A 16,468-nucleotide genomic window follows, 5' to 3' on the forward strand; every position below is an offset into this window, starting at 1 on the left:
CTTGGTTGATTCCGTGTCTGCTGTTGTAAATAGTGCTGTGATTAACATGTGTCTTTTTGGTAGAATGATTTATTTTCATTTGGATATAAACCCAATAGTGGTATTGCTGGGTCAAATGGTAATTCTGTTTTAAGTTCTTTGAGGAATCTCCACACTGCTTTCCACAATGGATGAACTAATTTACACTCCCACCAGCAGTGTATAAGTGTTCCCTTTTCTCCAATGTATAAGTATTCTCCCTTTTCACCAGCATATCATTGTGGTTTTGATTTGCATTTATCTAATGATTAGTGATGATATGAGCATTTTTTCATATATTTGTTGGCCACATGTATGTCTTCTTTTAAGAAATGTCTGTTCATGTTCTTTGACCATTTTATAATGGGGTTATTTGTTTTTTGCTTACTGATTCAAGTTTTTTATAAATTCTGGATATTAGACCTTTGTCAGATGCATAGTTTGCAAATATTTTCTCCCATTCTGTAGGTTGTCTATTTACTCTGTTGGTAGTTTCTTTTGCTGTGCAGAAGCTGTTTAGTTTAATTAGGTCCTACTTGTCAATTTTTTGTTTTGTTGCATTGTTTTTGAAGACTTAGTCATAAATTCTTTGCCAAGGCCAATGTCCAGAATGGTGTTTACTTGGTTTTCTCCTAGGGTTTTTATTGGTTTAGGTCTTAGATTTAAGTCTTTAATCCATGTTGAGTTAATTTTTGTATATGGTGAGAGGAAGGGGTCTAGTTTCAATCTTCTGCATGTGGCTAGCAAGTTATCTCAACACCATTTATTGAATAGGAAATACTTTCCCCATTGTTCGTTATTGCTGACTTTGTCAATGATCAGGTAGTTGTAGGTGTGTGGCTTTATTTCTGGGTTCTCTATCCTGTTCCATTGGTCCATGTTTCTGTTTTCATACCAGTACCATGCTGTTTCAGTTACTGTAGCTTTGTAATATAGTTTGAGGTTAGGTAATGTTATGCCTCTGGATTCATTCTTTTTATTAGGATTGCTGTGGCTATTCTAGCTCTCTTTTGGTTCCTCCATATAGATTTTTATAATGTTTTTTTCTAATTCTGTGAAAAATGACATTGGTAGTATGATAGGAATGGCACTGAATCTGTAAATTGCTTTGGGTAGTATGGTCATTTTATCAATGTTGATTCTTCTTATCCATGAGCATGGAATGTGTTTCCATTTGTTTATGTTGCCTCTGATTTCTTTCAGCAATGCATTGTATTGCTCATTGTAGACATCTTTCCCCTCCTTAGTAAGCTGTATCCTTAGGTATTTTATTCTTTTTCTGGCTACTATAAATGGGATTGTGTTCTTGATTTTGCTGAGCCTAGACATTATTGGTGTATAGAAATGCTACTGATTTTCTTACATTGATTTTGTATCCTCAAACTTTACTAAGGTTGTTTATCAGTTCTAGAAGCCTTATGATGGAGTCTATGGGTTTTCCTAGGTATAGAATTATATTGTCCATGCAGATAGACAGTTTAGCTTTCTGTCTCCCTGATTTAGATGCCTTTTATTTCTTTTTCTTGCCTGATAGCTCTGGTTAGGACTTCTAGTACTATGTTGAATAGGAGCAGTGAAAATGGGCATCCTTGTCTTTTTCCAGTTCTCAAGGGGAATGCTTCCAGCTTTTGCCCATTCAGTAAGATGACATTGGCTATAGGTTTATGTTATATGGGTCTTATTATTTTGAAGTGTTTTCCTTTGATGCCTAATTTGTTGATGGTTTTTAACATGAAGGGATGATGAATTTTTTTGAAGGCCTTTTCTGTGTCTATTCAGATGGTCATATGGTTTTTATTATTAATTCAGTTTATGTGGTGAATCACATTTATTGATTTGTGTATGTTGAACCAACTTTGCATCCCAGGAATAAAGTCTACTTGATCATGATGAATGAGCTTTTTGATGTGCTTCTGAATTTGCTTGTATTTTGTTGAGGATTTTTACATCTGTGTTCATCAGGGACGTTGGCATGAAGCTTTTTTTTTTTTTTCTGTGTCTCTGCTGGGCTTTGGTATCAGAATGATGCTGGCTTTGTAGTCTGAATTAGAGAGTAGTCCCTCCTTCTCAATTTTTTGAAATAAATTTAGTAGGATTGGCACTAGCTCTTCTTTGTATATCTGGTAGAATTCAACTGTGAATCCATCTGGTCTAGGGCTTTTTTTGGTTGGTAGACTTTTTATTATTGATTTAATTTCTGAACTCATTATTGGACTGTTCAATATTGATTGCTATTTTTATTGTGCTGTTGTCCAAGTGTGTGGTTGATTTTATTTTGATTTTTGAATTTGCTGAGACTTGCCTTATAACTGAGCATGTAGTCAGTCTTAGAGTATGTGCCATGTGCAGATGAGAAGAATGTATATTTTCTTGTTGATGGTTGGAGTGTTCTGTAGATGTCTATTAGGTCCAGTTAGTCAAGTGTCAAGTTTAAGTCCGGAATATCTTTGCTGGTTTACTGCCTTGATGATCTGTCTAATGCTATTAGTGGGGGTTGAAGTCCTGAGTATTATTGTTTGGTTGTCTGAATCTCTTCACAGATCGCTAAGAACTTTTTTTAAAAATCTGGGTGCTCCACTGTTGGGTTGGGTGTGTATATATTTAAAATAATTAAGTGTTCTTGTTGGATTGAGCCCTTTATCATTATGTAATGCCCTTTCTTTGTCCTTTTTGATCATTGTTGGTTTAAAGCCTGTTTTATCTGATGTATGAATAGCTACCCATTTTTTGTTTCCTATTAGCCTGATAGATCTTTCTCCATTTCTTTACTTTGAGCCTATATATGTTGTTACTTGTGAGATGTGTCTCTTGAAGACCATAGTCAGTTGGTTTGTGCTTCTTTATCTAACTGGGCACACTATCCCTTTTAAGTGGGGGCATTTAGTCCATTTAAATTCAGGGTCAGTATTGGACTGTGAGGATTTGATCCTGTCATCATGCTATTAGCTGGCTATTATGTAGACTTGATCATATAGTTGCTTTATAATATCAATGAAGTATGTGCTTAAGTATGTCTTTATGGTGGCAGGTATCATTCATTAATTTCCATGTTTAGCACTTCCTTTAGAAGCTCTTGTAAGGCAGGTCTAGGGGTAATGAATACCCTTAGCTTTGCTTGTTTGAAAAGGATTTCATTTCTCCTTTGCTGATGAGGTTTAGTTTGGAATGATATGGAATTCTTGGTTGGAATTTATTTTCTTCAAGGATATTGAAAACAGACCCCAAATCTCTTCTGGCTTATAAGGTTTCTACTAAAAGGTCCATTGTTGACCTGATAGGGTTCCCTTTGTAAGTTTTTCTCTAGATGCTTTTAAGATTTTTTCTTTTGCATTGACCTTGGAGAATCTGATGACTGTGCTTTGGGGATGATCATCTTGCATAGTATCTCACAGGTGTTCTCTGAATTTCTTGAATTTGTATATCACCCTCTCAAGCAAGATTGGGAAAATTTTCATGGACTGTATCCTCAAATACATTTTCCAGGTTGCTTGTTGTTTCTCCTCTTTCTGGAATGCAAATGAGTTACAGGTTTGGTCTCTCTGTAATCCCCTATTTCTCAGCTATTCCGTTATTTTTTTAAATTATTTTTTCTTTATTTTTGTCTTCCTTTGTTGCTTCAAAGGAGTGACCTTCAAGCTGTGAGGTTTTTATTTTTCATTTTTATTTATTTATTTATTTATTTTTTGAGACAGAGTCTTGCTCTGTCTCCTAGACTGTAGTGCAGTGGCGTGATCTTGGCTCACTGCAACCTCCACCTCCTGGGTTCAAGCGATTCTCCAGCCTCAGTCTCCCGAGTACTTGACTCTACAAGCATGTGCCACCATGCCCAGCTAATTTTTGTATTTTTAATAGAGACGGGGTTTTGCCATGTTGGACAGGCTGGTCTCAAACTCCTGACCTCAGATGATCCACCTGCCTTGGCTTCCCAAAGTGCTGGGATTACAGGTGTGAGCCACCATGCCTGGCCAAGCTGCCAGATTCTTTTCTCAACTTGGTCTATTCTGCTTTTAATGCATCCAATTGTATTTTGAAATTCCTGGAATTTTTCATTTCCAGAAGTTCAGTTTGGTCTTTTTTTAAATGGTTATGTCATCTTTCAACTGTTGGGTTGTTTTACTGTTTTGCCTGGGTTGGGTTTCAACCTCTTCTTGTGTCTCAGTGTGCTTCCTTATCATCCCGATTCTGAATTCTCTGCCTGGCATTTCAGCCATTTCATTCTGGTTAGGATCCACTACTGGGGAGCTAGTGTGATCATCTGGAGGTAAGAAGACATGCTGGCTTTTAGAGTTGCCAGAGTTCTTGTGCTGGGTCTTTCCTCTGTGACAGCTGATGATTCTTTATTATTTGAAGTTATTGTCCTTTGGGTGAGGCTTTTTGTTTTTATGATCTTTATTGCCCTTAGGGTTTTTTGACTGTGGTGTAAGCTGGATATAGTTGAATCACTTCATTTCTGGATGCTTTTAGGGGGCAAGACTCAGCTCCATACTGCTGGGATGCATGCTCTAACCCTGTGGGACTGGGACTGGGTCAGCAGCTTTGTCCTCTGGTCTCTCACTGTTGAGCTTTGGCTGGGATAGAGAGGCTGGGGTGTTCCCAGACCATTGACAGGGCATGGGTGTAGGTGCTCCAGCAGGGGCAGCAGGGGCACTGTGGGCAGGATATGCTCCAGTGGGCGGGGCTGTGGGCGAAAGGCACTCTGGCAGGGGCACTGAGGGTGGGAGGTGCTCTGGTAGGGGGCACCGTGGGCTTGGGAGGTGTGCTCCAGCAGAAGTGGTGGAGGCGTTGTGGCCGGGAGGCACTCCAGCTGGGGGTGCTGTGGGTAGGGTCGCTTCTGCAGGGGGAAACCATGGGTGGGTGGGTTGCTCTGGCTGGAAATGCCGCAGGCAGGAGGCCTGGAATTTACTTTTTTTTAAATCTGAGGTTGATTGAATTCATAGATGTAGAACACATGGATATGGAGGGCCAACTGGACCATATTTTTACTGTTATTTTAGAGTGTATTCTTACTTATCAAAAAAAAGTTAACTGTAAAACAGCCCCAGGCATGTCCTTCAAGAAGTATTCCCAAAGAAGGCATTGTTATCTTAGGAGATGACAGCTCCATGGATGTTAAAGCCCCTGAAGACTTTTCCCTGGGACAGTTGTGGTCTGTGGTTACAAGTAATAAGGGAAGAATTTTCTACCCTTTCTAGTCTTAGCCCCAAGCTTTGAGATAGGCAATATTTCAGGGGCTGTCAGTAAGAAAGTTTATAACTAATCCAATTTTGAGGGTCTTGCTCTTAGGGTCCCAGATTTATCAACAGGTGTCTACTAGTTAGACTCTCCGACTTGAGTGGCTCCTAGGATTGTCTTCTATCTCTCAGCCTTGAAGATCATGTAAACCAAATCTCAATTTCATTAGGTTTAGCAAAATGCCATCACAGCATAAAGGTCAGTTTCTACATTCTGTTTACCTCTCTTGGTTCCTACGTTTATTTATTGATTTAGTTTTCTATGTAGTCCTCATTTGTTTTTTTTTAGCAGATCATGAATGCATTTGAGACCAGTAGTTTTAGTTCATCATTCTCTCAGAATACAAACACCTGTATTATGTGTACTTTTCTTTAACTGTGCATTACTCTTTAATATTTGATCATATATTATACATCTTTCTAGTTATTTTATGTTTGTCAGTTGTATATATTTCAGTCCTTGTGAGCACGCTTGATGATTTATTCTATTGTTCCATTTCACTTCAGCCCTCTAGGCAAATAGTAACTATTCAGAAAAATCCTCACTGATCAATATAAAATAAGTGGCTTTTCATTAAGATTATTTCAGAGATCATGGTACCTTGCTGGTATAAAAGAGTAAAAGCCCTTTTTCTAAAGTACTTAGCTTACTTAGGGGAGGAAAATTTCTAATTGGAGAAATTTGACTGATATTTAGGAATTGTTAGTTAAATATCTATGCTGTGTGATACATGCATATATGGGAATTTTATTTCTTTCTCTGTATTTTATTAAGTAAGCATAAAATGGACTAAAATATTTTCTTTTCCTTTCGGGATATGAATTTTGGTCAGTAGGGACAGACTGTTTCTCTATAGGTTCTTTAGCAGATAGGAAGCAGATGTGGCAATGTGAGGAGACTACTAGGGGAAGAACAAATGTATGAGTAATCTGGAAAAAGATTAAAGTCAATTATAAGTTAAATGTCAGCCTTTGGACCAAAGCTTTTTCATTCTTGGTACTCTAAAGAGATGAGAGCAATTGAGTGTTTTTAAACCCTCTGCCAAAAAAAAAAAAAAAAAGGTGGGGTGGTGAGAGAGAGAGAGAGAGACTGTTTTTAAAAGCCAGTATTTCACTATACTTACTGTTTTATTTCCAGGTTTTTTTTTAAACAGTCTGCTTTTGATTTTGTTTGGTTAGGTAAAATATAACCCATCATTAGCCTGTATTTGTACTTAAGAGTATTGTTTTATTTGGTTAGAGAATGTCTTTAAAATCATATGGTCTTTGTCAGTGAACTTCTAGGAATGTCTGGCATGGTTATTGGTCAAATGCCTGGCAGATGGAAATGAAATTTTGTGAGGAATCTTCTGGATCAAATACAGATTTATTTTTACTTTAATAAAACTATTCAAAGCATAAAGACTTCAGTCTGAGTGTCAACAGTAGTAGCTGATGTGGGAGCAGTTGCCCGGATAGTACTTGCTGAGGACTGCAGTGATGTTCCCATTCCTGATGCCACTTTTTTGTTGTGCTTGAATTACAGACATAGACCATATGGGCATCTACAGGTCTTTTAGATCTCTGAAGTTCTTTATAATGTATACTGGGCATACTGTTTTCTTCTATACATAAAAAAGTGCTTTGTATTTAATTAAATGAAGATACTGTTTAGTTTTGTGTGTGACACCACCCATTCTTAGACCAATTCCATTGGCAATTATTAGATCAATTTAATTCCCCAAAGGAATACTTGAGAGACAGGGCTGAGAACAGTTACAATCATTTTAGTTTAAAATTCTACTTAGCAATGAGAAACAAATGATAGACTCTACAATCTGGCTTGTAAATAAATAGTAAATAGCAATAAAATTAGAATCTATCTATAATAAAATTAAGTTTTCCAGCTTGTCTATGCTTTTGTACATATTATTTTCACTTTTAAGTGCATCTGCCTAATTAGTAATATATATTGGGTCATAATGCTACTTAAATATCACGTTATCCTTTAAATAATAATTCCAATAAAAGTGTAAGAAAATTCACTCATTCACTTTTTTTTTAATCAAGGATAAGCCCTTTGGAATTATTCCAGTTCATCACATTTTTTTCATTCATTCACCGAAACTTTATTGCACACTTACTAAAGATAGGTCTTAAGGTAGGTGTTGGGGCAGTGGTCACAGTATCTTTCCAGTCTTCAAGAAACTTACAGTTTAATTCTATTGAGTTAGGTTGAGTATTGGAAAAAAAAATGCTCTTCAACATCTACTGGCTCTGTTACCTCTGCTCTTCACATTAGTTAACACCTTAAGGTTGAAATTAGTGAGCCCATCCTATGATAGTTGGAGGAAAACTTAGTGAAAACCCTTTTGAAATGTATCTTAATGGCCATTGGCCACCAACATAACAGTGTTCCAGGAAAAGGAGACTTGATAGATGAAAAGATAATCTGTCAAATATATATTTTTTATAGTTTAAAATTTCTCTGTAAATTAATTTTTAAAGATATAATTTACATATAATAAAATGCACACATTTTAAGTGTAGAGTTCAATGAATTTTGACAGAGTATGTACCCTTGTAACCATAACTCTAGTTGCTCACCTGAGAGAGAAACTTGGAGTTATTCTGGATTCCTTTCTTTATCACATCCAAATGATTACTAATTTCTGTCCATGCTACACTCTAAACTTCCATAGAACCTCTCCCCTCTTTACTCTCCTGACTACTACCTTGGTTTTTGACATGTTAAGCCCTGTTTTTCACCTCTGTTACCGCAATCTACTTTATAACTAGCTTTTGATTCTTATCTCTTTTCTTTTTCGTATACCCTTCATGACGTTATTAATTTGTGATTTTTCTAAAATACTATTCTGATCATATTACCTGCCTTGCTTAAAATCCCTTCATGACTCTTTACAGTTCCCATTCTTAATTATTGTTTTGATGGTGGCATCATTTATCAAGTAGAAAATACACATAGAAAAGCAGATTTGTGGAGGGAAAGTGATGAGTTAGTTCACTTTAACAAAGTGGAAGAAATAAAACATTGCCTTCAGAAGCATTTTTATTTGATTCAAGCTTTATGTACACAACTATGGGGGAAGGAGAGAAAAGCCATCACAAATACCAGAAACTGTTCTGAGATTTTTATACTGATGAAGAAAATGAATTTTGGCAATGCTGGGTAGGAAAAATTATGTTTGTTCAAGCTTGTTTATACTTTAAGTGATGATTAAGTTTAAATTTATAAACTCACATCTTCACCTTCATATACTAGTTTGTTAAAAAATGCCTTCCAATATTTATCTAAACATGTCTCAAACACTATGAGTTGCATATAAATTGTGAGGTTTACCTTTTAGATTGGTAAAGACAAGCTCTGAGGTAAAATAATTAATAGCAGGGTATCTTTTTACCTTGAGTGTGAGGAAAACATAGAAGAAATATTTAAATATGACAATAAAAGCAGTGAACTTTATTCTTGCTGTAGAACTTGCCTCAACCTTGTTAGTACCTACATTATTTTCTATACCATGAATATTCTATATCATCTAGCTTTTCTTGACACAGTGAGAAGAGATATTTAATTTAGTGCCTGAATAAATAAAGTATTTATAGTACTATAAAGTACTGGTAATTTAGTGCCTGAATAAATAAAGTATTTATAAAGTATTTGTGTACTGAATGAGAATGACTCTAATATAAATGAGTTTTACCAAGGTGCCCTGTGGTATTATTTAGAAAAGTGATTATTTCTTTAAAAAATGAAAATCCCGGCTGGACGCGGTGGCTCACGCCTGTAATCCCAGCACTCTGGGAGGCCGAGGCGGGCGGATCACCTGAGGTCAGGAGTTCAAGACCAGCCTGGCCATGGTGAAACCCTGTCTCTACTAAAAATACAAAGAATTAGCCGGGTGTGGTGGTGCATGCCTGTAATCCCAGCTACTCGGGAGGCTGAGGCAGGAAAATCGCTTGAACCAGGGAGGCAGAGGTTGCAGTGAGCTGAGATTGTGCCATTGCGCTCCAGTCTGGGAAACTAGAGCAAAACTCCATGAAAGAAAGAAAGGAAGGAAGGAGGGAGGGAGGAAAGGAGGGAAGGAAGGAAGGAAGGAAGGAAGGAAGGAAGGAAGGAAGGAAGGAAGGAAGGAAGGAAGGGAAATTCCAGTCAAAATCCCATAGGTTATTTATAGATATCAACAATTGAATTCTTAAGTTTATATGAAAAGGCCAGAACTGGAATAGTGACACAATACTGAAGAAAAAGTTGGAGGAGTCACACTAACCTTTTGCAACACTGTTTTGTATGGTTAAAATAAACAGATGATCAAAGTATATTTTCACAAATCACACAGTTTATTGCCATACAAAGAGCTTATCATTTTTATTCATAATGCTCAAAGAATGGAAGAATAACAGGAACAAACATCATAGGGAATATACTCAATAGATAAAGTACATTATCCACATATTGGATGAGTTCCAATTTAGTTTAGAGTCCAGTTTTTAAAGTCTAGTTGCTAAATTAGGATGGAAGCTTGCCTCTGTGGATGTAAAGTCTAATCAAAGTTTGGAGAGTACTTTTCTATAAGTGGTTTCAGGAGGGATGGTTTGATCACCACAGTGTACATCCATAACAATGTGCAAGGTCCCTCAACACTAACAAGCAGTGCCAGTGTTACTGGGCTTTGGAGGATAGTTCAAAGGCTGACAGAGAGCAACCCCGCTAGTCTGATATTTTGGTCTTTGGAGAAGTGTCTGACATAGAGTAGCCCTGACAAAGCCTAAGTTATCAATCTGTCAAAATCTTGGGTTTATATGTGTTTTTAAAGTCCAGTCGTTGAGCCCAATAACTCATGTATGTGGTCTGATGAGGAGTGATATAACAATCTTACAGGGAGAGGAATTAAACTTCATGTTCTTATCAGAGCAAAACGTGTATCATTCATGTAGTAAATAAACTAAGTGTTTAAATCATTTCAAAGCTATATAATAAAGATTCCTTATAAAACTACAGTAATCATGACAGTGTGGTATTGGTGAAAGAGTAGACACATGTATCAATGGAACCAAATAAAAGGCCCAGAAATAGACCCATACAAATATATTCAGGTGATCTTTGATAAAGGAGCAAAAGCAATTCAATAGAGAAAGGATAGTCTTTTCAGCAAATGGTAATGGAACAATTGGATGTCCATATGAAAAAAAGGAATATAGACATGGGCCTTACACCTTTCACTAAATTAACTCAAAATGGGTCATAGACTTAAATGAAAAACACAAAACCATTAAACTTCTAAAGAAAACTTAGGAGACAATCCAGACAACCTTGGATTTGGCAATTAGTTTTTAGATACAAGACCGAAAGTAGGATCTATGAAAGAGAAAATTGTTAAGTTGGGCATCATTAAAATTAGAAACATCTGTTCTGTGAAAGACACTGTTAAGAGAATGAAAAGACAAGCCACAGACTGAGATAAATATTTGCAAAATATATATCTAATAAAAGACTTGTATCCAAATTTTTAAAAAATCTTAAAATTCCACAGTAAGAGAAGGAAGAATCCAATTTAAAATAGGCAGAAGAGCTGAAAACACAAAGAAGATACATGGATGGCAAGTATGCATATGAAAAGATGCTCAGCATCTTTTGTCATTAGGGAATTGCATATTAAAACAATGAGATACCACTATGTACCTCTTGGAGTCACTGAAATTCCAGAACACAGATACCAAATGCTGGTGAGGATGGTGAGCTGTTAAGATTGCAAGATGATACAGCCACTTTGGAAGATAGTTTGGCAGTTTCTTACAAAGCTAAAATAAACATAGTCTTACTGTAATATACAGCAGTTATACTCTTAGGTATTTATCCATTTGAGTTGAAAACTTATGCCCACACAAAAAGTTGCAGGTGAATATTTACAGCAGCTTTATTCATAATCAACAAAAACTGGAAGCAGCCAAGATGTCCTCAGAAGGTGAATGGATAAAGAAGCTATGGTATATCCATACAATGGAATATTGCTCAGTGATAAAAAGAAATGAGCTATGAAGCCACAGAAAGACATGGATGAAACAAATGCATATTGCTAAGTGAAAGAAGTCAATCTGAAATGATTCCAATTATATGACATTCTAGAAATGGCAGAACTATAGTGACAGTAGAAAGATTAGTGGCTGCCAGTGATTTGGGAGGAGGAGAGAAGATCAAATGGCTAAAGTACAGCAGATTTTTCTAGTGTCATGAAACGGTTCTCTAAGATACTTTAATGGTGGATACATGACATTAAGCCTGTAGAAATTTACATAATTAAAAAGTAAGCCTTAATATATGCAAATGTTAAAAAATCACTTAGGAGTTTAGAGGATCTCAGAAAGGAATGCAGACCGACAAGAGAATCTAACTGTATTAAAAATGTATGAAACAACCTCCCTAAAGGGGTGGGGGAAAAGGCACTGATCTAAGAAACTTCGGAAATGAGCCTGTAAGACTAAATGGAAAAGCAATTATACCTAATCATTGTACTTTAGTTGATAAAGTTGTTTCTCATTGGGGGTACACATTAAACATTCTGATACCTCTATACATACATATTGGAATTGAATAATTAAGTAAATGGAGAGTTGATGGTTTGAAGCCAAACTTCTTGTTGAAGTAGAAATGTTCAGATAAGCAAGGGAAGGAGGCTAGAATGATTCATTTGGTGATGGATTAGAGTTGGAGACGTCAGTATAAACTCATCTTTAGCTTAATATAGACACAGATGGCACAGATGGACAGATGGTTACTTAGAGAAATATTTATAGATATATGCATATACACAGGTTTCTGTATACACATATATTTTCTTGCTGTGTCAGCTGAGAGGGACTAAAGGAAATGACCCCACAGTAGCAAGAAGTACACTTAGCCCCCAGATCTTTGTTTCTAATACTAGTCTCCAATAAAAGGAACTATGGCTCCTCAGAAATGGCCGATTCTAGGACCAGGACCGGAATTAGTCTAGAAAATACAGGAGTATAGAAAATCTTATAGTGCCAGAAAGTAAGAAAGTGCTCAGAAAAAGAAAAAAAAAATCCACATCGATGGGAACCAAAGGGACCTAGAAGCCAATTGAAAGAGCTTCCAATGGCCAAAGCTGGAACAATTTGAACAACAAAATAGTAAAATTGTATTGGATAATAACCCAAAGCATAGAATAAATATCCATGAGTTCAGACTCTGTGTCCTCAAGGAGGAGGAGCTTAACTTCCCACTCCCTGAGTGTGGGCTGCACATGGTGACTTCCTTACAAATAGTTGAGTATGAAAAGGAGAGGATGAAATGGTAACTTTACATTGGAGAAACCTGAAGAACATAACCTCAGCCTCAGCCTTGAACATGTTGATCAGGGTCAACATCAACAGTAATAAGTCATATTAATAATATATACCACCTGGGCATAGTGGTCATGCCTGTTAATTCCAGCACTTTGGGGGGCCAAGGTGGGAAGATCGCTTAAACAGGAGTTCGAGACCAGCTTGGACAACATAGTGAGACGCTTTTTATTTTGTAGACAAAATAAAAAGTAAAACATTAGCCAGGCATGATGGTACATACCTGTAGTTCCAACTACTTGGGTTGCTCAGGTGGGAGGATTGCTTGAGCCCAAGAGTTTGAGGTTAGGATGAGCTATGATTGCACCACTGAAACCCAGCCTGGATGACAGAGTGAGACCTGGTCTCAAAAAAAAAAAAAAAAAAAAAAAAAAGTAGGTATCTTAACCCCCATCTAATCATGAGAAAAATATCAGACAAATCCTAATAGGGGGTCATCCTACAAAATAACTGATGAGTATTCCTCGAAACTGTCAACTCATCAAAAACAAGGCAAGTCTGAGAAATTGTCACAGCCAAGAGGAGCCTCAGGAGATATGACAACTAAATGTAATATGGTATCCTCCATGGGATCCTGGAACAGAAAAAGGACATTAGGTAAAAACTAAGGGAAACCTGGATAAAATACAGGCTTTAGCTACTAAGAACATGTTTACTTTGGTTGATTAATTGTAACAAATGTACTATACTAACACAAGATGTTAAAAATAGGGGAAACTGGGTATGGGGTATAGGGGAACTCTGTACTATCTTCTCAATTTTTCTGTAAATCTAAAACTGTGCTAAAAATAAAGTCTATTAAAAATGAAAGTATTATCTTAAGGCCTCAGAATAATCCAGTGGTTTCTGTCTCTCCTGCAGTTTTGACAGTGTTTCCTGCCTTGCTGACTCTTCTTCCCTCTCGGACATCACCTTTGATGGCAATCCCATAGCTCAAGAGTCATGGTACAAACACACTGTCCTTCAGAATATGATGCAGCTGCGCCAGCTAGATATGAAGAGAATCACGGTGAGAACCCTTCCAAAGTGTTCACCATGTTGTTGTCCTTAGTGTGGATTAGGAAATTGGGATGCATATTCTTTGCTTGAAATGCTTCTTAATTTTAGTGAACTATGGGTTATCATGATTGTATACTTCATAATTGCAATTATGTAGTTTTTACTGCCTGATCCCTTCCCAAGTTTAATTGAGCAAGACTTTTAAAATTCCTAGCCTTCTGTTTAAATTAATCATCATGTTTATTTTTCATTCTTGCTTAATATCCAAATAATAATTTATTTTGAAATGAATGAGTGAGAATTTCTTTAAGTTACGTAGCGTAGTGGTTAAGAGCATGGGCACTGGAGCCAGATTGCCTGCGTCTGAATTCTGGCTTGACTGCTTTCTAACGATAGGCCTTTGGCAATGTATTTAATCTTTGTATACCTCATTTTCCTCAAAGTAAAATGGGGATCAGAATTAAGTCATAGGTTTGTCGCGAAGATGAAATAAAGTACTACACCTTAGAAAATAAGGTACTACACCTTAGACTGCGAGGCTCCTAGGAGGCATTTGTATGTAATTGTTATTGTTGATGTTATATCTCCCAAAGTAGCTACCTCTTTTTATTCATCGTATCTCCATGTTAAGATATTTTCTACACTTAGATGTTTTAATATGGTTTCTGATCTAAGTGAAATGCTGTGCATAATATCCCCCTCTTTTTAGGTGTACAATGTGTATTAGCATATTATAGGATCCAAGAAGTTCTGTAATTAAATAAACTTGTTTAACTTTGTTTCTTTGACCAGGTTTATTTGTTATGAGAAAACACATTTTAATAATCTCAGTTTGATAGTCTCTGACCTAGAAAAATATCCTAAGCCTCTACCTATTTTCTCTCTTCTGGACTGCTGATTTTCATGTGAATTCTGTTGATCACCTAGGTTTATGCAGTTGCCAACTGACCTATTTCTTTGTATATTAGCATCACAATGTGTGCAGTTTTCATTTATGCCTTGGCAATACTGTGGACCTCTAAGGTGGCTAGCTAATAGCTAAAAGTGTGGATGAATTGATGGATACCAGAGGTCTTCTAGGGTTCTGCCTCTCTCTATTCCATGGTGGAGCTATGGTTCTTTGTCCTCTTAGTTATTTCAGCTCTATAGTGTCAACACTGTTTCATATTTTTGTGGTGACTCTTTACCCTTATCTCCATGTCTTTCTTAGGTAAGCATCTATGCTACTTCTTAAATTGCTCTTTCTAATGAGGTTGAGATGAGTGGGATAAGATTTAGAGCTAACTCGTTTATATAAATTAGTACTTAATTATATGGTATGTTCCTCATAGTGAATTTATTTGTCAGTCTTGTCTACCCAAACAATATATAGTCTTTAAAGGCAGAAACCATTCTTCTTTCTTGCCTGGCACCTACAGATTACTAGCATCTAATTCTCACACCACATTGAACTTTTACCAGTTATATCAATATTGTTCTTTACAGCAAAAAGATGCAGTTTAAAATTATACATTGCATTATAGCTGAATTTTGTTGTCATGTCTCTAAAGTCATCATTTTTCTGGAACTATTTCTCAGTCTTTCTCTGATTTTCATGACTGATATTTATGAAAATTACAGGTTAGTTTTTTTGTAGAATGACCCTCAATTCAGATTTTTTGATGTTTCCTCATGATTAATTTTTACTTATAGGTTTTTGGCATTAATATCATAGCAGTGATTTTGTATTCTTCTCATTGCATCTTAGACCAGCATGTCTTACAACATGTTCTTCATATTTATCTCTTTATTGAGGATGCTTGCTTTAGGATGATTTCTGCCAAGCTTTTCTTTGTGAAGATTCTCTTTTTCCCTTTGTAATCCCATTCCTCATAAAAATGTAAATTTATTCATTCATTCATATCTATATGGACTTATGGTATTTAGTCTCATCTTTTATTTATAACTTTTTAGTAACTTTAGTGTGGAAGCTGTACCTTTTTAAAGGACTTTTTATAACAAATGTCAACAAACAGCCTGTGAGCTGGCTACCTGTTTTTGTAAATAAAGTTGTATTGGAACACAGTGATGCCCATTCATTTATGTATTATCTATGTTTGCTTTGATGCTGCAATGGCAGAGTCAAGTAGTTGCTATGGATACTATGTGGCCTACAAGCCCAAAATATTTATTATCTGGCTGAAAAAGTTTGCTGATGCCAGTAACTATTTTTTCTCTTTAAGAAACAATATCTTAATTGAATTTTTGTGTAAATTACCATATAAACATTCTCACTGTGCTGGATTACACAAATATTTAATGAACTTCTGTGCACTGGGGCAGTGGTTCCTAAACTGCATGCAGAGGATGCTGCAGTGAACTCATAGGGAGTGATTTTTAACTTCCAGGGGAAACACAGTGAGATTTGACATCTCTGAAACTGTGGGCAAATTAGTAGCTCAAATAGTTTACCATTTCAACATGACCTCACACTATATTTGTTTCAATCACTTCCTATCTTTGAAAAGCTGAATTTTCAGTAGTTGTTGTAATAAAAATAAATACCTTGCCAAAATCAGTATCGAACAGGAAATGGGGATGGCAGTGTCCAATGTGATTCTCTGTTTGAGAAATTGTATAACGTCCTCCTGGTTGTACACATTCCATTGATAAGTAGTTGTGGTTATTTAAAAATGATATAAAATATTTTTTCTTTCTATTTACATATATTATTTTTTAATTGCTACTAAAGTGCTAGACCATGAATACTTATTAAATTGTTTGGACCAAACTACTTAGTAAACAGAGTTGTCACATATTTCTTTTGGCCTAGAGGCACTGTGAAAAAATCCCTGAGACTATTAGGTATCTTGAACTCA

General features: G+C 36.2%; 1 protein-coding gene across 11 annotated transcripts in view; it reads left to right on the forward strand.

The window, feature by feature from the left end:
* The window catches only part of LRRC49 (leucine rich repeat containing 49), a 159,450-nt gene that overhangs the window by 58,529 nt on the left and 84,453 nt on the right, over nt 1–16,468 (forward strand). For all 11 annotated transcript variants that reach the window (XM_009429033.5, XM_016927078.4, XM_063794015.1 and 8 more), the window contains one exon: nt 13,473–13,620. In XM_009429033.5, the coding sequence (XP_009427308.1) occupies nt 13,473–13,620 (148 nt within the window). The remainder of the gene's footprint in view (nt 1–13,472; nt 13,621–16,468) is intronic.

The sequence above is a fragment of the Pan troglodytes genome, chromosome 16, assembly GCF_028858775.2.
Source record: "Pan troglodytes isolate AG18354 chromosome 16, NHGRI_mPanTro3-v2.0_pri, whole genome shotgun sequence".
Taxonomy (NCBI): Eukaryota; Metazoa; Chordata; class Mammalia; order Primates; family Hominidae; genus Pan; species Pan troglodytes.